The 24,876-nt window shown below is 38.7% G+C and overlaps 1 protein-coding gene across 2 annotated transcripts in view; it reads right to left on the minus strand.

Annotated features, from left to right (window-relative positions):
• The window catches only part of DOCK11 (dedicator of cytokinesis 11), a 170,909-nt gene that overhangs the window by 23,295 nt on the left and 122,738 nt on the right, over positions 1 to 24,876 (minus strand). For both annotated transcript variants that reach the window (XM_004442252.3, XM_087427695.1), the window contains 9 exons: positions 24,787 to 24,834; positions 22,323 to 22,465; positions 20,594 to 20,709; positions 18,209 to 18,346; positions 14,269 to 14,451; positions 11,638 to 11,751; positions 9,142 to 9,357; positions 8,996 to 9,053; positions 699 to 805 (listed from right to left, as the gene is read on the minus strand). In XM_004442252.3, coding sequence (XP_004442309.1) covers positions 699 to 805; positions 8,996 to 9,053; positions 9,142 to 9,357; positions 11,638 to 11,751; positions 14,269 to 14,451; positions 18,209 to 18,346; positions 20,594 to 20,709; positions 22,323 to 22,465; positions 24,787 to 24,834 — 1,123 coding nt within the window. The remainder of the gene's footprint in view (positions 1 to 698; positions 806 to 8,995; positions 9,054 to 9,141; positions 9,358 to 11,637; positions 11,752 to 14,268; positions 14,452 to 18,208; positions 18,347 to 20,593; positions 20,710 to 22,322; positions 22,466 to 24,786; positions 24,835 to 24,876) is intronic.

The raw sequence follows: 24,876 nt of genomic DNA on the forward strand, positions 1-24,876 counted from the left end.
TTATACTTTCTCACCTCTTCACTTTTGTCCCTGCTGTTCTCTGCAGAATGCCTTCAGGGTGTCCTCACTCTTCAAACCCCTCTCTAATCGTTACCTCCTCTGTGCTACCTCAGCTCCAAGACATCTCTCTCACCTCTGACTTTGCTTGGAACATCTGTCTACATTATTCAGATATATATAGTATTCTCTTCAGGTAGACATTAGAGGTCAAGGATCAGCCATATCTAATTATTTTATACCTCCTATATTGCCAAGTACAGAGCCTTTCTCATAAGTCAGTGCTTAATACATATCTGGTGATTGACTGACAACTGAAGCTGTTTGCTCTCCACATGAAGTTTAGAGCAGAAATATTCCATTTTAAAAATACTTGTATGCATACTCTGCTTAGCTGTTACATTGTTAACTATATTTTTTATGGAGATTTTTCCAAAGTATGTTGATCCTGATCTGGTTACTGGGATGGTGATTTGAGGATGATAAATGTTGCATTTCTTAAACCAGACAATAGGAACAGTTCCAGAGACAGGACTCCACATTCCAAACAGGGACATCTTTGCCTTGCGCAGTTTTAATGCTTATAGTTCATCAACTCTTAGTTACCTTCCAAATTAAGTTAGCTATAATAATTTTTCAATATAAATAAATTTTAATAAGTTAAATTTATATAACTGGCAATGCAGGCTCTGGAATCTTACTTCACTATAATGGACATCCATCATTCCAGCATCTTCTTTCATTGCTCCTTCTTCATCTATATTGGGAGTAATTTTCTTGAAGGCTGAACATCCATTAGGGAATAATTCTGTGTGAATAAAAAGCAGTGAAGTAAATTTATTAGAAAAAGAAGTGTTTTCTAACTCAAAAAGATATATGCACCCCCACGTTCATTGCAGCATTATTCACAATAGCCAAGACTTGGAAACAACTCAAGTGCCCATCAACGGATGAATGGATAAAGATGATGTGGCATATATACACAATGGATTACTACTCAGCCATAAAGAAAGACAAAATTCAGCTATTTGCGACAACATGGATAGACCTTGAGGCTATTATGCTAAGAGAAATAAGTCAGACAGGGAAAGACAAATACCGTATGATTTCACTCATATGTGGAAGATAAACACACAGATAAGGAAAATAGATTGGTGGTTACCAGAGGGGAAGAGGGTGAGGAGAGAGCAAAAGGGGTAAAGGGGCACATATATATGATGATGGATGGCAACTAGACTATTGGTGTTCAACACGATGTAGTCTATACAGAAACTGAAATATAATAATGTACACCTGAAATGTACACAATGTTATAAACCAATATGATCTCAATAGAATATTTTTTTAAAAAAAGAAGTGTTTTATAAATAACAGCCTTACAGGGATTGGTTACCCCTAAAAATAATAGACATTTTTGTAAGGATCAAAGTCATAAGTGCAATTTTCAGTTACAAAAAAAGAATTTTATAAATTATTTCCATCAACTACAGTCTACCAGTCTTTTTCCCAAAAAGTGAGCTCAAGTTATTTACAAATGTCATTCCCTGACTATGCATCATCTTCAACAGCTAGTATAGTAAATGTTTCCCTAGTACAATCTAAAAATTGTCATTAACACTTTGATCCTGTGTACATTTATGGTTTGTCACCTAAACAAGGAGGGCATATACTTTTCAGGTAACCACTGAATGAGCTTTTGTAACCATCTCTAGTTCCTAATTTCACTGGAGAATTGGAAAAGGAAGTGGGTTGTTGGAGGAGGCCTACCCTAGGACTTGTAAGAGAGGCAGAAATATAAAACAGTTGGCAGGGATGAAGTATCCTTGGAGAAACAGGACTGGGCACTGGAAGAACCAGAGCTTCCGGAGTCAGACCCAGTTCTATCACTAGTTGTATGATTTTAGACCTGTTTATCTCTCTAGGCCTGTAAAAAGTTTCGTCATCTGTAAAACAGAGATAATAGCTACCTTATGAGAATTAAATGAAATGAAGTCTTTAGAACAGAACCTAGCATATAAGAAGTGTTCGATCAATTATTATTACCAAACAAAGCTACCAATAAACAAACTAACTTTCTCAAGACAGAAGAAAATAATTGCTGCTAGCTGATGTCATCTGCATCATCTGGTGTAATGACTACTATGGATTTTCAGCTTCAGAGTCCACTATTCTTGCTAAGTGTGTTATCTTGATTCTTATGCCTGATGACATACCTCTATCTAAAGGAGACTATATCCCTTGTTTGCTTCCCTCATCAACACCCACCAAACTATCCAATGATATGAGGACCCTTTGGTTTGTTAGGGTCTTTAAAATGCTTGGGGAAAATTCTGATTCCCCTTAGTCCTAGAAAGATTTTCAGATGAAACAAGTTGGTGAATCTAGAAGTGGCCAGTGTACATATCCCAACAGAGGGACGCATGTGTTTGAAGGATCTCACATCACCCTATGTAGCATTATATAAGGTGGTCTTGGAGAGTCTGCTCTCAATATTTCTGGTATGTGACCTGGATTCCTGACCTTGCCCTTCATAGCTGTAGCTTGTGTATTCCCAACTGTTGTCCTAGGGAAAGCAAGATGCAAACTGTCTAAGCAGAGAACACTACCGTCAGGACAAATTATCCCATGAAAAAAGTGGGGAGGAGTTTGGAGGATGGGCAAGCAGTCCAACCCTTGATAAAATAAGACTGCTGGTCAGAAGAAGGATAAGTAAGAGTCCTGAGGGAGGGCAAAAAGGGAAAAAGTTGTAATTAGGAAAAAATTGGGGAATAAAAAGCTTTGCAGAGGGCCGGCCCCATGGCTTAGCGGTTAAGTGCGCGTGCTCTGCTACTGGCGGCCCGGGTTCGGATCCCAGGCGCGCACCGACGCACTTCTTCTCTGGCCATGCTGAGGCCGCATCCCACATACAGCAACTAGAAGGATGTGCAACTATGACATACAACTATCTACTGGGGCTTTGGGGGGAAAAAAAAGAGGAGGATTGGCAATAGATGTTAGCTCAGAGCTGGTCTTCCTCAGCAAAGGGGACGATTAGCATGGATGTTAGCTCAGGGCTGATCTTCCTCACAAAAAAAAAAAAAAAGCTTTGCAGAACTTAAGCTATCAGGTTTTGGGTGCCACTTGGGAAAGGGAGCAACGTTATCCTCTAAGGAAGGAAAAGAGCAGACTCTATGGGAAAGGAAATCCCTTTTTCTGGGTTGATAGGGGAGCCCTCCAGGCCTAAAGCTTTGCTGACCATCAATGCTATGTGGTGGTGGAAGAATGCAGAGACTTGACTCTTGTCTTCCCTGCAGGAAAACAGCTGTGCTCTCTCTCAGGAAGAAAAGAGGGAGACGTATACGAAGTCTAGCCTCCAGAGAATGAGACCGAAACCATTTTGAGGTTCTCAGACAAAAGAGAAATGAGGAAATTTAGATCTGTCTTTTATTTTATATTTTTTTAGGCTGGGAGTAAGTAACACCCAGTATCACCACCAGCGGTAACTTAGGTACAAGGAAGAGAATGATAATCCTTAAGGTCTCTCTGGTAGAAAGAGCAAGAAGTTTGAGGGTGGGAGTAGGGCAAGGAGAACTGCACATCTCCCTCCCCTTTCCCTTTCAGTTCAGTGCCTGAAACATGATAAAAACCATTTAGAAATGGTCCCTCATTGGTGTTCTGTAGTCTCCCCTGCGGGGCAGGGGCCCAAGCCCTTGCTTCCTTAGGCAACCACCCAATGGGACAAATTATTTTTTTTTTGAGAACTCTAAACAGGAGAACATCTGTCTCCAGTGCATCAGCTGGTAAGTAGTATGTCATTCCATCTTGATTAAAAACAATGCTTTATAATGACTTCAAGAGAAATGGCATAGGACTTGGAGAAAACAGAAAAGTTTTGGCAATTGATACGTCAGAGATTTAAAATATATTCTAACTCCTCTTTTGCCTTCATTATCAAAGGACACAATGATAGAAAACAAAGGGTTCTAGAATTGCTCAATTATTTTTGTTAAAGAAGTTTGTCTTAAGTGTAAATAAAACTTTTTTTTCCAGTTCTGCACTCAAATGTATTTTTATTTCCTCTGTGAATATCCAGGTCTTATCTAGATCATGGAGTTCTCAGACTGAATGACAGGTTAACAGATCAAGTTTTTGACTTGTGTTTTAAATTAGTATAACTATTCTAGTTTAATCAGCTAATGAACAAAAGAAGGTGTTTTGGATCATTTGAATGATTGAAGCTAAGGGGAAAAACCCTGAGAATTTTAATACTGTCACCGTTTTAGAATAAGGTTTTCTAGTTTAAGCAAGTAGAATTTTCCAGGTTTAAAAATAGATGGCACTTATAAATAAATATGTAAACTTGCCCTAAATTCAACATTATTTTTTGTGTAAAATGCAAAACATTATTTTTTCCTACTCAGAGATGGACTCTTTGATTTCTATAAAGGATAAATTCTAAAAAACCTTGAAGGTATTATGAAATATTTAAATGACTCGTTAAAAGCCCTATTTCCACTTGTTGAAACATGTTACATTATTTGGTGTTCAGGCTAGGTGCCTCAAGCTAATGTCCAAAAAACCACAGCAATATTTATATTCTATTTTAGTTGCTAATTTGTCCAATCCTATAGTTATATTTCTAAAGCTTAAGGATTGATAATGGAGGTAATTCTTGATTTTTGCTTAGTTTTAAGTCTCTGCACTTGTGAAAAAAACTCTAGGGAAATATTTTAATATATTTAACTATTTTCAGTATCTAAAGGACATAGTTTTATACTTAGTAGACATAAAACTCTTATTTTAGATTTCTACTAATTAAAAAGATGAGATAATATTAATCTAATTTATCTGAAAGATACACCTGAAAATTTATTTAGTACCATGTTTAGGGTTCTCATATTCGTTAGTTTATTTGAAATTGTAGGCGTACAATTTCAATATTTATTTTTACTGCAATTTCACAGGCAGACCAGTGATATAGAGAAAAAACCTCAAACAGGGACTTCTGATAATTTCTTTCTCCATTTTAAAACCACATATGTACTAAAAGGAGAAAACCAGAGTGTACCAATTTCAAACACATGGATTGTTCAAAGAATTTCAGTATCAAACAGAAAGTATTAATTTTAAATGCAAGTAAAATGAATCTGCATTTTAGTCATGATACCATGTTTGGGAGGACTCTTTTTAGAAAAAGACTCTCCACATGGGTGGAATAGGAGGCAATCAGACACTGAGCCTTAGATGTGAAATGAAAGATAAATAGTTAACCGTAGGAATTCTGGAATTAAAAAACAAAACAAAACAAAACAAAACGAAACATGGTTGTGTTCTCATAGCCAAAACCAGAGTGACATGACTCCCACAAGATGGTTTCAGTTTGCCCTAATGCTACTCATTCAACTGCCTTAAAGAAAGTAGATTGGCCACTATGACAGATAGTGGGAGATTTCTTTGCAATGTCCATTGCCAATCAATTTTTTTTTTTTTTGCAGGGAAAGATTCCCCCTGAGCTAACATCTGTCGCCAATCTCCCTCTTTTTTTTTCCCTCTCCAAACCCCCAGTGCATGGTTGTATGTCCTAATTGTAAGTCATTCTAGTTCTTCTATGTGAGCTACTGCCACAGCATGGCAACTGACAGACAGGTGGTGTGGTTCCGTGACCAGGAAGCAAACCTGGGCTGCCGAAGCAGTGAGCAGCGAGCTTTAACCAGTAGGCCATCAGGGCTGGCTTGCCAATCAATTTTTAAACCTAACTCAACTGTTTTACTATTTGAATAGTTGTTACAGTAGTCAACAATACTGTTTTTGAAAGGGAAGCTTTCAGGCAGATTCCTGAAATAGACCTGCTGGATCTTGAAGCCCTTCAAGACCATGACTCCTTTTTTTTCTTTCTTTTCTTTTCAGTTTCTCTCCCAACCCCAGCTCTATTGAGACATAGTTGATACACAACACTGTGTAAATTTAAGGTATGTGTGCTGATTTGGTACATGTATATATTGTGAAATGATTACCACAGTAGTGTTAATCACCACACATAATTATCATTTTTTGGGGGGTGAGAACATTTAAGATCTGCAATCTCAGCAACTTTCAAGTATATAATACAGTATTATTAACTATAATCACTATGCTGTACATTAGATCTCCAGAATGTATTCATCTTATAAGTGGAAGTTTGTACCCTTTGAATAACATCTCCCCACTTCCCCTCACCCTCAGCCCCTGGCCACCACCGTTCTACTCTCTGTTTCTACAAGTTTAGCTTTTTTAGATTCTACATATAAGTGAGATTATACAGTATTTGTCTTTCTCTGTCTGACTCATTGCACTCAGCATGATGCCCTCAAGGTCCATTCATGTTGTCACAAATGGCAGAATTTCGTTCTTTCTCATGGCTGAATAATATTCCATTGTGTGTGTATATATATATACACCACATGTTCTTTATCCATTCATATGAATCCATTCCATGTGTTTTCATGTTACTAATTAGTTACTAATTTCATTTCAGCTTGAAGAACTTCTTTCAACATTTCTTGTACAGCAGGTCTAGTGGTGATGCAACTCCCTCAGCTTTTGTTTGCCTGGGAACGTCTTTATCTGTCCTTCATTTCTGAAGGACAACTTTGCTGGATAGAGTATTCTTGGTTGCCAGGTTTTTTTTCTTTCGGCACTTTGAACATATCATCCCACTCTTTCCTGGCCTGTAAGGTTTCTGCTGAGAAATCCACTGACAGCCTTATGGGGATTCCCTTATAAGTTGTAAGCTGCTTTTCTCTTGCTGCCTTTAGGATTCTCTTTGATTTTTGACAGTTTTATTATAATGTGTCTTAGAGAAGACCTCTTTATGTTGAGTTTGGGGATCTATGAGCTTCATGAACTCGGATGTCCAAACGTCTCCCCAGATTTGGGATGTTCTCAGCCCTTATTTCTTTAAATATGCTTTCTCTCTCCTTCTCTCTCTCTTCTCCTTCTAGGACTCCAGTAATTTGCAGATTGTTTCTTTTGATGGTATCCCATAGATCACGTAGGCTTTCTTCCCTCTTTCATTCTTTTTGCTTTCTTCTCCTCTGACTGGATAATTTCAAAGGTTCTGTCTTCTAATTCACAGATTATTTCTTCTGCTTTATTCATTCTGCTGGTATCTATTGCATTTTTCACTTCATTCATTGCATTCTTCAGCTCCAGAAGTTGTTTGGTCCTTTTTTATGATTTCTATCTCTTTAACTTCTCATTTTGTTCATGTATTGTTTTCCTGATTTTGTTGAAGTGTCCTTCTGTTTTATTGTAGCTCATTGAGGTTCCCTAAAACAGCTATTTTGAATTCTTTATTAGGTAAATTGTAGATCTCCATGCCTTTGAGCTTGGTTACTGAAAGATTATTGTGATCCTTTGGTGGTGTCATTCCTTGAAGTCTTGCATTGCTGTCTTCACATCTGAAGTAGCAGTCATCTCCAATCATCTTTACTGACTGACTTTGGGAGAGAAATACCTTCCATCTGCTGTGCTTGGGGTTCTGAGGCTTTCACAGATCTTCCGTGGATACACCTGCTCCACATTTCTTGTGGCAGAAATCTTAAGCTTGTACGCCTTCTCTCCATCATGCAACACACCAGGCCAGGTGCTAACAGCCTCCCTTTTGCTTTCCCAAATGTGGTGCTAAAGACCACATCGTGGTCTCTCCCTGGCCTACAGATTCTGGCTGGCTTTCTGCATGTGCTCACTAGCTGTCTGCCAAAGCTTGCTCTCACTGCCATCAGAAACGTGCATAGGGACACAGCTATAGGATAGGGGAGTATGTGATTGAGGCACATGGAGCACTGGGGGTGCCCGTGGGCCAGTTGGGGGATCCATGGGCTAAGTGTCCCTCGTGGCTTGTTGGTGGGCTGCTTGATGGAGTCTGTGATGTGGTTAGTAGGATTCGTGTCCCTTTAATGCCCTCTAAGAGTCCTATCTGCTGCTCTTGCAGCCTCTTCCCACTCCCCAGTCACGTAGCTCACAACTCAGTACTCTGAATGGGGCAAGAGAGAAATGGGCCTCTTTGGCAGTATCCTGTACTGCTAGGGAAGCTAGGTGCTCACTCACATGCTCTCACTTTCCCCCGCAGAAGAAATCACGGGCGAGAAGATCTCTTTTGGCACTGAGCTGTGCCACTTTGGGAAAGGGGTGACACAAGTCAAGTCAAACTGTTCCTCTTACCTCCTCCAATACAGCCAAACTTCTTTCTTTTTTTTTCTTTTTTTCTCTAATGGCATGCTGGAATTTCTCCACTGACTCCTGGACTTCCACCAAGGCTCTGTCATCCGTGGGTGATTATCTAAGACAGTGTTCTCCAGGAGCTCCCAGACTGCAGCTGAGAGGGGCTGAAGCCCATTCATGGGCCACTGCAGGGTCCACAGGCAGGTCCAAGGTCTGTCTCCCCACTATCTGATACACAGTGGGGCGAGATTCCTCATATGTCTCTTAGCACACGGTGCTGGATCCCACAGCTCCCACAAAGGCATTTTGCCCATGGATGGATGCCAAACTGTTGTGGAGGGAGGTACACAACAAGGGATGTCTCATTCAGCCTTCTTGCTGATGTGCTGACTTCCTTTTAACAGCAAGGTACTGTTGCACTAAAGTGGCTGTAGAAATCATCTGTGGGCAGTTGCTGGTGAAGCTGAGGCAGATGAGGGGAAAATAAGTGATTTGTATTATCTAGAGCTTCTCAGGAGCCTTGAGAAGAATTTAATTTGTGGCAGTCTTCCAGAGACACAGTCTTGGAAAATAAACATTGGGATTCAGGCCTGGCCCTGTACTATTTAACTTATTCTTGTACTCTTCATGAAAGCAGAAGGCAAAATGAACAATCCAGTTTTCTTTTATAACAACTTCTGTTTAACACTGAATGAGGCTAAAGGTGAACATATTTTTCAGAGCTCAATCATATCACATTCATAGTTCCAAGCTACAAAGACAAAAACAATTGTGCTAACTGAAATTCTCCCCATCTCTAAGAACAGAAATATCTTACTTTTTCGATGAAGAAACTCTGCAACCAAAGCTGCTACGTGGACATAACACATTGCTGCCTGAAAAAGGAGGACAAAGAAAGGACTGTCAGAACGTGCTGCAGGGGGTTGGCAGGGTTGTGTTTAGAATAAAGCCTTAGGCAGTCACCTCTGAAAAATCTCCATTTTTTATATGAATCTTCGCCATGCTATCAAGCCAGGTTTTCCTGAGCTCTGGAGTGCTTGCATAGGACTTGGCTAAGCTATACTGGAGATCAATTAGCATTTCAGGGTCTTTCTCATGTTCCTTCATTTGAGCAGTGGCCATAAGAACGGTACGGATTCTCTTGGTCAAGTCTTTGACTTCTGTGGGAAAAGCAGTTGCCTAATTTCAAAACAAACAAAAGAAAGACATGTTTATCAGTATTACTGATGTAGTTACTCTAAGCCTTGGCACCCAATCATGGGAATAACATATGATTTTTACTCCTTGTTACAGTTCTTGGTATTTGGTTCTTGGTTCTTGGCATGTGGCATATCGAAAGAGCTTTAAATTAATTCTTTTAAAAATATCCAACTAGCTCAGCCTTCAAAGGCTGTATATTTGACGGCACTATATTCACAACACGTAAAAGCATGGACTCTGGGGCAAGACTACCCAGCTTTGAACCCCAGCTCCTCCACTGTGAATTCTACAGCCATGAGAGTAATTTATATTCGCCATTATTATGTCAACTAAAAATTGACAGCTTACTATGCATCAGGCAGTGGTCTACGTGCCTTACATGTTTTAATTTTTATAACAACCCTATGAATTAAGTACTATTATTATTCATTTTCTCAATGGGAAAACTGAGGCACACAGCATTTAAGAAGCTTGGCCAAAGTCTCGCAGTTGGTAAGTGGTAGAGACAGGATTCACACTCAGGCAGTCTGGCTCCAGAGCTAGTGATCTTAGCCACTCTTCCATACTGACAAGCGTACCTATCCCATCCACTGACCACCACACACACTAAGGTAAAAACCACACTGCAAAGATTTCCACTTATACAAATAAGAGGTTATGAATCACAAAACACTCTTAAAGAGTTTAAAGAAATTACTGACCTCTCTCAAAGTGTTGTTTTTGTCCCCCAAAATCACTAAGTTAGAGTTTCCTCTTTATCCTGGCCACTATTAAGAAAGTCCTATCACTTCCTCTTAACCCCACTGGAGTAATCACAATTGTAGGATTGAGAGAAGATGAGTCAAGAACAGGCAGAGGGATTAGGGAGCTTTTTGGTGTGAATATAATCAAATCTGGAGGAAACAGTTTTAAAAAGTGTCTTCTTGATCCCTTTAAAAATAATAATTATACATACAAAATCCCCTCTTATACATGAATAGAGACTCCATTTACTGGGGAAAGGCATACATTGTTGTAATAGAGTTGATTGGTAATGACTGCCCTAGAAGAATAAAACTAGGTCATTTCAGAAATGAGTCACAAAAAAGACATCCTATCAAGGAGAGTCAAAACAGACCCCATTTACTTTGAAAAAGTTGCTAATCCAACTTTTATATAACATGGAATTAAGGATGGTAATAACTGGTAAAATAAACTCTTAGAGTAGGAGTAAAAGATCCTAAATGACATAAGCTGTTTCTGTCCTCATGGGATTAGTTGGAGCAGATACTGATCCCCCTAGGGAACCAGTAGAACTGGCTGAAAAGCAAATTTTCCCAGCCTGAGAATGGCTGGCATTATTCAGTGTTTTTTTTCAGTCTAAGCAACGTTCCTATGGGAATATTTTTTGGTACATAGATTCTACACGTCCCAAACATCAAGTATGCTGTGACTGAGAGGGTTTTTTTTTTCAGATTTTACACAATATTGTCAAATTATGCTGGAAGATGACCTTTCCCAAGAAGGGGATGATTCCTCTGGGAGGAAAAGTCCTCTATTAGCAAAGGATTCTTCTTCCTTTAGACACACGTATCACTGAAGATCAGAACCTGCTCTCCATGCAATAAAACAACAAATGAATTTTTACAACGTTATAGGTTTTAAGCAGATGGGTAAGAAAGAGGAATGGTGGTCAGGGTCTCAGGCTTGGCCTCAGCCAGCTGGTGCCTAAGAACAACAGTCTTGGGCTTGGGTTTATCAATAAGTATCTATGGCAAGCCACAATCAGTTAACAGCTGACTCTTGAAACTCAGAAAATCATCAACTAATGAATCCCTTCTGAGGAATAACGAATTCCTTATCTGTTGGCAATGGATCAGGCAGCTGTTAGCTACTCTAAGAAGTGAAATTTCAAACTCAATGCTTAATTAACCAATATTATACATGGTAACAACTGCTAAGAAAGGATCCTTTTCTTTTCTGAGCAACTTTAGAAATCAAGCCCAGAAAAAATTTCAAATCCTACTAACCATAACAACTATGTATACATAGAATAGTCATTCATCCATCCATTCAACTAATATTGAATATCTGCTATGTACCAGGCAGTGTTCTAGGTGCTAGAGATACAGTGGTGTACAAGACAAAGCCTTGACTCATGAAGCTCACATTCTATACACTCTACACTATCAAAAATTGTGAATCCAATGACAGTTCAGGAGTGTAAACTTCCCTGACAGTGAAAGTGGTTCTAATTTATTACTTGAAGTGAGAACATACCTTCATAGGTCTGTCACTGTTTGCAAAATTATTGATAATGAATAAAGACTCCTGAAATCTTGATCCTCCGCTTAGTGCTACATCAGCTATCAGCTGGCTTACAGCAATTATTATCTGTGGGAAGAAGCAAACACTGTTTTTCAAATGTCTTTTGAACAAATGTTGCTTATTTTAATTATTGTATAAGCCCATAAGCACTCATATGAAATGCTTCTTTTAAAGATTCTACACAGTTCCATCATAATCTATTTTCTTCATACATGAGGGGTTTAAATTCTTCTACTAAAATAACTTCAAATTTTATTGGGACTTTTCTTGGTTCGATGTGAAAAATTTTTAAAAACTCATAGCACAGCTAGATCTAAAGCTGTTTTCATAATGGTGAACTGATACAATGGTGGTCAGGTCTCCACTTTGAATATGCTTGCTAGGCAGTAAGTAACTATGGCAAAGTTGGGAAGAAATAATGCTTTTCTTTAATGGTTTCTCATTCCTTTTCACTAGTCTATTTCTGTGTGCTGAACCCCCAACTCCAGCACCTTAGCTCCCTTCTTTATTTCTGACTAGGGCCTACCTAGTTTAGACAGCAGCCTATGTCACGGCCTTTGATGGTGCTTTTTAATCTCTCAGGATTCCTTGGATGAATGCCTAAATGACTCATGCTAAGGCGTTAATGGCTGGATGCTTTACCCCTGATCCTGGGAAGCAGGATGCTGTAGGAGCTATGAGTGCAGCCTCTAGAGTCAAACTACCTTAGAGTCAAATCTTGACTTTATCAGTTATTCACTGTGTGGCTTTGGAAAAGTTATTTAACCCTTCTGTGCCTCATTTTCCTCATTTGTAATATGGAGATGATAACATCTACTTTATAGAGCTGTTATGAGGACAAAAGAGATCATAATCATAATAATACTAGTTAACTCTTTATCGATCACTTACTATATGCCAGACATGGTTATAAGTCTTTACATTTATTAATTCATTTATATTTGAATAAAGGATTTGAGAGAATTGATGCTTTGACCCAGAAGAATGGACTCTAATGGGGAATTTCTGGCATATTGCACACTAATTGCAGAAATGTTTTGGGGGAAGGTGGTATTCGAGTGACACCTCATATAAAAGCGAATAGTAAAAGCCCTAATATGTAATGCTGGCCCTAGTATCCAAAAGTAACTATAGAACAGATTTTTACAGGAAGTATATACTTCTATCAGATTTTTACATTACTGACGACATTTCTAAAAAGCTGCTTATGGCTGTTTCTCCATTTATAACCCAGTCTCCAATAAACAACTCCAATTGGACAGACCATGGCAGTGAAGATATAAATATGATCAAGGATTTCCCATGTTACAAAGCGGCCTACTGAGCCAAGAAGTCCCAATTGTGGTTAAGTTCAGAACTGTTTCATCACATAAGCAAAAAAATATGGAGATGTTGAACAACAACTACCACGTGCTAAGGGTCTATTACGTGCTAGGCATCATGCCTGCACTACACACACTTTGTTTTTAATCGTCATGATAACTCTGCAAGGTGAAATATACTTGGCCTCATTTTACAGATGAGGCAAATAGCTGAGACAGATTGAGTAATTTGCCTAGGCTCACACTGTAAGTAGCTGAGCTATGATTCAAGCCCAGGTAGGTCTGATTCTGAAGTTCATGCTCTCCACTGAACTTTGAGACTTCTCTCATTTTTTCACTAACTGGACATGCTGGAACATAAAAAAAAAAAGACTGTATTACCTGTTATGGAATATCTAACAAGTGTTTTGTTTGTTATTTAATCATCTCATTAATTCTCACAACAACCCTATGAGGTAGGTACAAATATTTACCACTATTTTACATATGAAGAAACTGAGGCACGGAGAGACTTAGGGAGTAACTTGCTCAAGGTCACAGTGTGTGGCAGTCCTGCAACCTGAACTAGTCTACACTCTTAACACCTATGCTTTAGAGCAGTGCTGTCCAATAGAAATATGATGTGAGCCACATATGTCATTTTAAATTGTCCAGTAGTCACATTAAGAAGTATAAAAACAGGCGAATTTTAATATATTTTACTTAACCCAATATATCCAAAATATCATTTCAACATATAGTCAACATAGAACAATTGAGATATTTTACCTTTTTTTCTACTTAGTCTTCAAAAGCCAATGTGGGGCCGGCCCTATGGCTTGGCGCGCGCTCCGCTACTGGCGGCCTGGGTTCGGATCCCAGGCGCGCACCGACTCACTGCTTCTCTGGCCATGCTGAGGCCGCGTGCCACATACAGCAACTAGAAGGATGTGCAACTATGACATACAACTATCTACTGGGGCTTTGGGGAAAAAAAAGGAGGAGGATTGGCAATAGATGTTAGCTCAGAGCTGGTCTTCCTCAGCAAAAAGAGAAGGATTAGCATGGATGTTAGCTCAGGGCTGATCTTCCTCACACACACACACAAAAAAAGCCAATGTGTATTCTATATTTACAGCACATCTCAATTCGGACTAGCCACATTTCAAGCGCTAAATGGCCCATGTGGCTAATAGCTATTGTATCGGACTGGGTAGTTCTAGATCTTGATCTAGAGGCTAAAGATTGAATAGAAGAAAGAGGAGCTTCGATTTTCACTGACCTGCAGATGTGTCCTCAAAAAGGTTTTCCTTTTGGTGTACTCAAAGTTGTTCCTCATCAGAAGATACAAAAGTGCAGATGCTTCATTCCTGGTTGAGCTAATCTTCGACGTGCAGCACTTTAAAACCTCATAGCAAAATGCAGCACACATGTTTACCCTTCCTTTGAAAAAGGCTGAGGGAAACTAAAGAACGGAAAAAATGTAAGTAAGTATATCTGAAAACCCAATCATAAAAATCAATCAACTGTCAAGTGCCTACTATATTTCAACCTAAAACTATACCGGGTGCTTTGAGGATATGAAATCACCATAAGGCTAGGGCTTTCCTCTAGAGAACCCAACCAGTTAAAAACATCAAGACCAGCACATGTCCATGGCAGAACAATTCAAGTCAGTATAGAAGTCACCACAAAAATGTGAGGTACTGACTATAAATGCTACAGATCTGAAAAGAGCTCATGATGTTCTGGAAAAGATGATAAGTAGGTTCTTGATAATATGTATTAAATTCACGAATGAGTGAAATGATGAATGATTGACGGATCTCAATTTGGGCCTTAAAAATGGGAAGGACAATCAGCATTACTTACTCTCTGCTTTATATTTAAATGGTTCCTTATATTTTGAACTTCCAAATGCTGAGAAAATTATAGTTGGAATCTATTCAGCAAGTAAAGTTGATCTTTCAACAAAATGGGATATAGATGAAGTGTACACACCAAACATACACATGCATCCTCTACTCATAAACGATGTTGATTAAGATAGATTTTGGCACAGAAAAAAAATACAAAAGTAACTATCTAACCTTCAAAACAGCCAAATGGCTGTTACTTTGAGAATGTACTCAGTCTGCTTTGTGGAAGACAAACTATACATATAAGACAGGCTTGTTACAATCTCCCCTGCTTACATGTCCAGGCAAGCAAGTGGTAAGCTGCTTCAGGGTACACAATGGATATTTTTCAGGGAGTATGAAGCTAAAGCACCACCTTTTCAAAATTATTTCTTAGGAATCTTGAATTTAAGCCCATGTTACAGGAATTTACCTGCTTTTTATCACCTTAACACCAAGCGCAATGCTGTACAGATAATGAATGTTTAATAAATGTTTGCTGATTGGCTATTGGTAAATCTCACCAATAGTTTCACTAGATTAAGCCAAATCCTGCTGGGCAAGATACTCTAGTATGAAAATAAAGGGGTAAGGGAGGGCATAGCAGTAGTGTAGTTCATCCACTATAATGAGTCTTCCACCTACATCACTTCTCTGCATGGGTAATAGCCAAAATCATCAGTGACCTCCTAATTGCCAATTCCAACAGACTCCCTTTCCCCCTTATCTTATTAGACCACTCTGTACCCCATAATAATGTCGAAACTCTTTTCTCTTTTGGCTTCCATGATACCCTTTCTTGCCTTCCTTCCTACTTCTGTGACTGCTCCCTCTCCTATCCTCTACAGATTCCTCACCCAATCCCTTCTATGTAGCTTTTCTCCAACGCCCTGCTCTTGACCTTTTTTTTTGCTTCTTCCTCTATATACTCTCCAGGGGAAATTCAACCACACCCACAGCTGCAACTACCACTCATGCCGATGATCTCCCTAGTTCACTATGCTCCAGCTAAACTGGGCCTTTCAGTTCCCAGAATTTCAAGCTCTTTCCTAACTCTGGGCCTTTGCATATGCATGCATGTCCTTCTCCCTAGTGTGTTCTTCCTTGTGCTTGTCAACTGGATGCCCCCTTCTCATATTTCAGGTCTCATTTTAAAAGTGACAAACCTATCTAAAGTAAGGTATTGCCCACAAATCATTATTCTCTATCTCAGCACCTTGATTCCTTCTTAGAATTTATCATAATTACTATTTTATTTACTTGTTTATTTTCTGTCTCTCTCCTCCCCACTAGACTGAAAGCTTCATGAGGGCAGACTACGCTTCTTTTGTATCTCCACCATTGTATCTCTGGTTCCTAGTACAGTGCTTGACAGAGAGAAGGTGTTTAATAAATATAGTATGGATGAATGGATAGATGATGACTCCAAGTCTAGCTCTCTAACCCAGATCTCTCTCCAGAGCAAAGATCTATATCTTCGACTACCAATCTTTTTTATTTTTTGCTGAGGAGACTCGCCCTGAGCTAACATCCATTGCCAATCTTCCTCTTTTTTTGCTTGAGGAAGATTAGCCCTGAGCTAACATCTGTGCCAATCTTCTTCTATTTTGTATGTGGCTTGCCGCCACAGCATGGCTGACGAGTGGTATAGGTCCATGCCCGGGATCCAAACCCGCGAACCCGGGCCACCGAAGCGGAGCGTGCCAAACTTAACCACTACACCACAGGGCCTGCCCCCCGACTGCCAATCTTAACTGCTCTAACTGGATATTCTATAGGCACCTTAAACTCAACAGGTCCACAAAACAGAACTCATTAACTTTTACCCCAAATGTAGTCTTTTCCCTATATTTCACATCAGCCACCATACCCCACCATCCATTGAATTGATGACCAAGTCCCACAAATTCTATCTCCTTACTATGGCTTATATCTGCCTTTGATGCTCCACCTCCACTCTCATTGCCTTTAGGCCCTTATCTCCTATCTAGCTTATTGCAACAGGTCCTCTTACTGCCTTTAGTATTGCCACCAATCCATCTTCCACACTACTTTCCAAAGAGATTTTTCCCTGCCTGCACCAATTTGATCTTAATACAAATCTAACTGTGTCACTTCCATGCTTCAGTCCCATCTCTTGCTGAGGCTATACTAAATCCTAGCTCCACTGCTGCAGAGAAACTTTTGCTAAATGAGAGCCTTTCCCCTGCTTTTCCTGCCCACCCTCAGTTCTCTGTATAGACTTCTTTTATCCTAATGTTATTTGTGGATGTGCATGCATGTATATGTGTGTCTGTGTGTCTGTCTATCTTTGTGTGTGTTTCCCTCTACTGGACAATAAGCCCTCAGACTGTATCCCTGACGCAGTGTCTAATACCAGTAAGTACTTACCCAGTAACTGTTTGTTACATGAATTATTTCTGAATCTCTTTCCCTTAGTTTCTTGTAACATGCTTGTATTGAACTCAGCTTTCCATATATTTCTTTATTCACAAATTGTATTAAAGAGCGGCAATTAAAAAGCAACCTTCAAATCCACCTAATTTCTGTATCAATTAAATGCCATTCAAATAATGATGACAAAAAAATTTTCCATGCTTAGCTATCCTATTACACAAATCAATCAATTTAATTTGTCTTGTTGGAGTTATACATACCAGAGTGGAGGTCTAGAATATGCCTTTCCAAAATTTTAACTCCATCTTGGTTTATATGGCTTTTTATTATGTTTAAAAGCTATCAAAAACAAACCAGAAATAAATCTTTGCTATCTGTTTCAGTCATATTTATTCCTAAAAGCCTAGTCTGAGGTTTTGGCTTAGAAGAGGTAAGTGACCTGAAAATTTAGAGCCCACAGATAAAATTAGCATTGAAAGGAAGGATTCATTCATCTGAACACATATTGAGTACCTACCATTTGCAAGATATCATATAAGACCCTGGGGTTATAAAACTTGATCTCGGCTTTCAAAGAGCTTATACATGAGTGCACCAATAGCTGACTTATCCTCAGCACAATACTTTAAAAAGCAAAAAAGAATAAAAACTGGCAATGCTGGTAATTTGAAAATGACACTCTTCAAAGGAGCCTACTGAAAAGGGGAAGAAATGACAAGATGAAATAAAAAGCATGTCCTGATTTTAGGGGATTCTTGGTCAGGCCCTCTTTATGTATTTTGCCATTCTGTATTTATATTTACAAAGATAGTAATTAACGGCTTCATTATCTGAGGTTTGCAAACGTCATCACAATGGCCCTCGTTCCCCTCTTTCTTTCTTGCCATGAAGCGAGCCCACTAGCAGCTATAAAGGTTTTTTCCTCACCTTACTAATGAAAGCCCGCAGTGAAGCAAATACATGTTTCAGTGACACTTCAGATTGTCCATTTTTAAGAAAAGCAAGATGAATATCAAATACTTTCTTCATTAATGGGTTGTGGCCATCATTATTTAAAAGTTGGTTCTGCAAAACATGAAAAAAATACATTTTCCAGAAATCGTTTATGCTGCCACCCCTCCCCCCGGCCGAATGAGAGAACTGACTTGACTAATCTCTGCTTATCAAACTACTGCTTAAAAACAGTTTCAGAAAAATTAAAAGTTTAATATAATTTTAAAACATTTGTGCCATCTTTCAACTTGGAAATCTCAAAATACTACATAAACTATATGTACACTTAATTCCATCCTTTTAAAAAGATGAAAAAAATTATTTTCCAATGTAACACAGCAAATATAGAACTAGTATGGGAAGAGTAGTTTCTATTAACCTAACTATATTGCTTCTAAATTGAGAAATCAGTAAATTAAAAACAGATACAAGGCACTTAGCCTTCGTATTTCTCTGAGGAAGACTAAATAATGCAATAATTAAGGAAAATATCAATTCTATTTTAAAGTCTATTACCTAATTTACTTTTAAAAGTGTGTTTAGTATAGGATATGTTTAGCCACGGGTGACAAGTTAAACCCTCTCTGAGTAGACGTAATAACAGGTATCACTCTTGAATAGGCCATCTAAATTGTTTAAATGCTCCTTGCAAAGAGAAACATAAAAGAAACAAAAAATTGTCGAGAAATATCTATTGGTTTGTGAATCTTTTTTTTAAAAAAGCATTGGTTAATTCTCTAGCATTAGTTTCCTATCACTCAAGAAACTAATTAGCAGGTTACAACTGGGCCAAAAACAACAACAACAACAAACCAAAATAATATGCAAATTTGTGACAGATCTAATGGTAACATCAACAGCTAGAATCCCTGAATCATGTTAGATTTTTCTGGCTCTTTCTTTAGTCTACTTCCAACCATGGTTTAGTGGTTAGAAGCATGGACTCTTGTGATAACTGGCCTAGATCTGACTCCTGGTTCTGCCACTGACCAGCTATGTGACATAACTTCCCTGTGAATCTGTTGCCTCATTTTAAAATGAAAATAATAATAGTATCTATATCATAAAGCTATTGAGGAATAAAAGTGAGTTCGTTATTTGTATTTGTAAGTTTACTGAGGTACAATTTACATACCATAAAATTTATCTATTTTAAGTATATGATTCAATTATTTTTAGTAAATTTACAGAGTTATGCAACCATCACAATCCAATTTTAGAGCATTCGCATCAGCTCAAAAAAATCCCTGGTGCCCATCTGCAGTCATTCCCCTTTTCCACCTCTGGCCCTACAAGAACAAAGTGAGTTAATATTTGTAAAGCACTTAGGATAGTGCCTTGACATCTAAGAGATAGGTTGATTAAATAAATAAGAAATATTTGAATAGGAGGAAGGAATACAATGTAAGCCTTGAGACCAAATGTCCTTCTGATTTATTAGCACAATGAAAAATGAATTTGGGTTGCATTTTAATCACAACAAACTTAATACTTCATAACAGGATTCTGCAGCCTATTTCTTATTACTATCTAATTTAGTTTTCCCTTATAAGCCTCTTCGAAAAGCACAGGCCAGGTTTCCATACTAAATCTGGAAGGCTGAAGCAATTAACTGAATTACTTAGGGAAGGGAGAAGAAAAGAAAAAAAATTATCTGTATAACTTAGGTGAAAGTAAGCAAGATTTTTCACTTTTGACTTCTCCCACTGTTACCTTACATTATATAGTTTTTACATTTCAAAGCACTCTCACATGCATTATCTTATTTTCACTCCTTTAACAATCCTGCAAGCTAATTGCTTTTACCGTCTTTTTTTTTTTTTTTTTTTCCAATCATAGCAATGATGATTTGTACTGAGAGGCAAACATCTGAGTAAAACCACTAAGCACCTGACTAGGGAAGCCAGCCAGCCTGCCTGGATATCATCTAGTCTGACAAGACACTTCATCACACACCATCACGGGTACCCCATCACGGGTATCTAGACAAACTGATTCAGTAATCATTTGGGCTAAAAATTACTGAATATTTTAATGAAAGTATGGAAAAAAACTGTTTTTAAACATGAAAATAAAACAAAATTTAAGTGGTAGAAGGGAGCCTAAGGGCAAATGAGTCCAACCCCCCATCAGTTCCTGGCTGTGGCAAGTGAGTCTTGGTGAATTCCCAAGGTCACACAGTAGCCAAACTAGGTCTGCCATCCAAATTTCCTGACTGCTCATTTGGGCCTTTTCCTTACACTATGCTTCCTCTGACTAATTTTTGTAGAATGTTTTCTTTGCCATGATGCCAAGTGAATTCTAACTCTTCATTTTTACCTTGAAGCACTGGGTGAAAAACGAGATGGTATCTAGCACTGTGAGAGAAACTTCCGTAGCAGTGTTGCCTTCAAGAAGTGCCTGATGGAAAATGTCTGCCTCAGTCGTTGTAGAACCTAGGGAAAAAAAAGTAAATGAAAACTGCCTAACACAGAGATTCACGTAAGAGTTTTGAATACTTTTCCCCCAAAGACTCAGAGACAAGCAAGAAGAACGGAGGCTCTCAATACCCGCAGACCTAATGAGTTTCACTGTATTTATTCCCTAATCAAATATGGTCTTGGTCAATCAATTCTACTGATTTTTACTTCAGTTCTGTATCAACAGCTCTGCAACACATAATGAGGTGCCCACTTCTTTGGAGACAAGATTTCAGTGATGATCTATGGTGATGTAACTAGGAAGTCATACGCCGTGCCACTAATTGTGTGTGCAAAAATGAGAACCTCATAGAAATTCAGCTATATTACACACAGTGGTGCCCTATGGCCAGATGTTTTCAATTATACCAATGATATGAGACTTGTTTCTAAATTAGAAGGAAAATAAAGCATCTGGGCCAACTGAAGGAAGTTCATTATATTTTTACAAGTGACCAGAGCAAGGCAGAAGGCTATAAGACTTGCATTTTTTTTATTTTACTTATTTATTTTTTGTGTGAGGAAGATCAGCCCTGAGCTAACATCCAGGCCAATCCTCCTCTTTTTGCTGAGGAAGACCGGCCCTGAGCTAACATCTATTGCCAATCCTCCTCCTTTTTTTCCCCCTTTTCTCCCCAAAGCCCCAGTAGATAGTCGTATGTCATAGTTGCACATCCTGCTAGCTGCTGTATGTGGGACGCCACCTCACCATGGCCAGACAAGCAGTGCTCGGTGCGTGCCCGGGATCCGAACCCAGGCCGCCAGTAGCGGAGCGCGTGCACTTAACCGCTAAGCCACAGGGCCGGCCCCGACTTGCATTTTTTTTAAAAGTCTGGAATCTATTAGCTCTGGGTCCATCTGCTCAAGACATTTGTTTTTATTATTAGTCCTTATCACAAAGCCAGTTTTGCTGGCTTCCTCTTCTGCAACCTCCAGAGGACTTTATGGAAATGTAAGTTTTCTCACTCTTTGACTTTTTATTAATATTTGCTTTTCAGAGGACAGCTTCCATTTATATAACCCTCTAGCTTCCCCAGCTGGGCAAGATTTCTCTCCTTGTCCTGTTTGCCTTGTCAATACTTCAACCTGTGTGAACTACACCTTTGTCAAAAGAATATTTATAGTTCTTTGGTTTCTGCAGTCAGCTCAGAGGGCGTAATCCCTTAAAATCACTGAATGAACAATAGTAACTCAAAACAAATACTATATATACTATTATATTAAGATGCCATTATTTGCACTAAAGTTTAACAGTAGGAATGAAGGATAGCCAATGTAAAATAATACGAGGAGAACAATTCAGTGGGGAAAATTAATTTAATTAATACTGAACTAAGATAAAACCCACCACTACCTAAAATTGCTAAAAAAAAATCTAGTTTATTATATATTCATGTATTTTATTATATATTCATATATTATACAATCATGATGACATGATTGTATATAAACCCATAGAGATATGCAAACATATCTATGTATGAAAAATCACTTACAATCATACTGGTGATTTAAGCCAAGACTTCTTTAAGGTTAAATAGCACTACATGTCTGTTTCAAATGGGTACCCTACACACATTTTTACTTACTGTGATTAAGTGTAAATGAACTTTCCAGGCTACTAAGATGCTGAAGCCGGGCCTGCATTACCCCTGATCTATTTCGGAGAGCTGGCATGGTTTGTGATTTTCGGTCTACTCCAAAGTGTTTTGACAGCCAGGCATCATGCACCCTAAAATAAATTTTAAAGTTAGGCACTGGAATACTCTAACAATATATCTCAATGTTACATTTTTTTTAACTAATAAATGATTAAGTTTCCACATAAACACTGTACTATGCTCAGTATTCTACCAACTATTACTTGGCTTAAATGAGGAGCTACTGGAAATTGTATGAAGCTTTAATGTATATTTATTTATTTATTTATTTTTAAATAATTTTATTTATTTATTTATTTTCCCCCCAAAGTCCCAGTAGATAGTTGTATGTCATAGCTGCACGTCCTTCTAGTTGCTGTATGTGGGATGTGGCCTCAGCATGGCTAGAGAAGCGGCCCGTGGATGCACGCCCGGGATCTGAACCCGGGCCGCCAGAATCGGAGTGCACGCACTTAACTGCTAGGCCACGGGGCCGGCCCTTTAATGTATATTTAAAATAGGTTATACTATAAGAATATAATTAAGGCACTTAGGAAGAGTTTCTCACTTCCCTCTTTCTCCTCAAAAACATCAGAATAAAGTAACCAACACTCCAATAAGATTCCGTCTTTTCTCAGGAGTTGAGGAAGGACAAGAGTCAGAGAAAACAGTGAGAAGGATGCTCAGAGTTGCAAGGAAGCGGAGAGAATTCCTGGAGTTAGATGTTCAAGAATGAGTGCCAATCTAATCTGTTTCTGGACTTGAGTTAAACTTGGATCAGAAATTTTTACTCCGTAACCATGTCTCCCTGGTGATCTAATGGTTAAGATTCCGAGCTCTCACTGCCACACGTTGTCTTCTCGGTCAGGGAACCACAGCACTCATCTGTCGGTTGTCATACTGTGGTGGCTGCGTGTTGCTGTGATGCTGAAAGCTATGCCACCGAGATTTAAAATACCAGCAGGGTCACCCACGGTGGGCAGGTTTCAGCAGACCTTCCAGACTAAGACAGACTGGGAAGAAGGACCTGGCCACCCACTTCTGAAAAACTGGCCATGAAAACCCTATGAATAGCAATGCAGCATCGTCTGATACAGTGCTAGAAGGTAAGAGGATGGTGCATAAAGACGGGGCAGGGTTCTGTCTGATGTTCACAGGGACACTAGGAGTCAGAATCGACTCCAGGACATTAACAACAACAAAACATGTCTATTGCTAGGATTTGCAAGTTTTCCTTTAATTTTAAGGTTCCATTTAAAAAAATTACAACTGAGTCATACATGAACTAAGGAAGAAAAAGAGTTTGTCTATCCTCTATAGTAATCATAGTAGGAGAATCAGAAGAATCTTAGAGGTTAAGGCTCATGGTAGTAGTTACTATGCCAGCTCCAAGTCATGGGGGAAAATAGTGGAAATCATCACCTGAATTACCTATTATTAGGATGTTCCAGAGACTCAGCACTAAACTCCATCCAAACTGCTTCTTTAGTTTTTGGAAGTGCCATGAAATTTATTTATTTTATTATTTATTTATTTATTTATTTGTGAGGAAGATCAGCCCTGAGCTAACATCCGTGCTAATCCTCCTCTTTCTGCTGAGGAAGACTGGCTCTGAGCTAACATCTATTGCCAATCCTCCTCTTTTTTTTTTTTCCCCCAAAGCCCCAGTAGATAGTTGTATGTCATAGTTGCACATCCTTCTAGTTGCTGTATGTGGGATGTGGCCTCAGCATGGCCAAAGAAGCGGTGCGTCGGTGCGCACCCGGGATCCTAACCCGGGCCGCCAGTAGCGGAGCGCGCGCACTTAACCGCTAAGCCACGGGGCCGGCCCCCACGAAATTTAACTTTGGAAAAAAAAACTATTTGAGTTCCTTTAATGACTAACTCTACTCCTAAAATACATCTTATTAAAATAAGCAAGTAATCTTTTCTGTAGGGTCCCTCAAACATTTTCTTAAGTATTTATTTCACTAAGACTTACACAGCAAAAAGAGAAATAGATAATATACACTGCATGTCCCAATTGCTGTTAGAGATCTGTTTACCTTAGTAACTGAGGTGAGTATTGATAGACTGTAGATAAAAGTACAGACCTTACGGTTGTCCTCATTTTATGATTTCCTGTCTTCCCCTGGATCTAGCCCTTTCTCACATCCTTCAGAAAAGACAAGCATCTGTTCTCGGATTAGAACAGAAACTCTGCATATCAGTCTAACCATTACTGTTTGGAAAACTTAAAAATACATCAGTTCACATTAGTTTAATTTAAACTTTGAGTTAGGACATGTTAAATAAATCATGAGTATCTTAATGTTAACTCAAAATTAATAATCTAGGTTTTACATGGCATGATTAAGACCGCCCTCTGTTGGAAGAGAAGGAAAAGTGGAAATTGCAGTGCTATGGGAATTACCTTGCTATGTTTCTTTTCCCCATATATCTAAAGTGAAACAAACAGACTCTAGAAAGAAAAATAACAGCATGTTAGTAAGATATTACCATA

The sequence above is a fragment of the Ceratotherium simum genome, chromosome X (assembly GCF_057802395.1).
Source record: "Ceratotherium simum simum isolate JZ-2026a chromosome X, ASM5780239v1, whole genome shotgun sequence".
Classification (NCBI taxonomy): domain Eukaryota; kingdom Metazoa; phylum Chordata; class Mammalia; order Perissodactyla; family Rhinocerotidae; genus Ceratotherium; species Ceratotherium simum.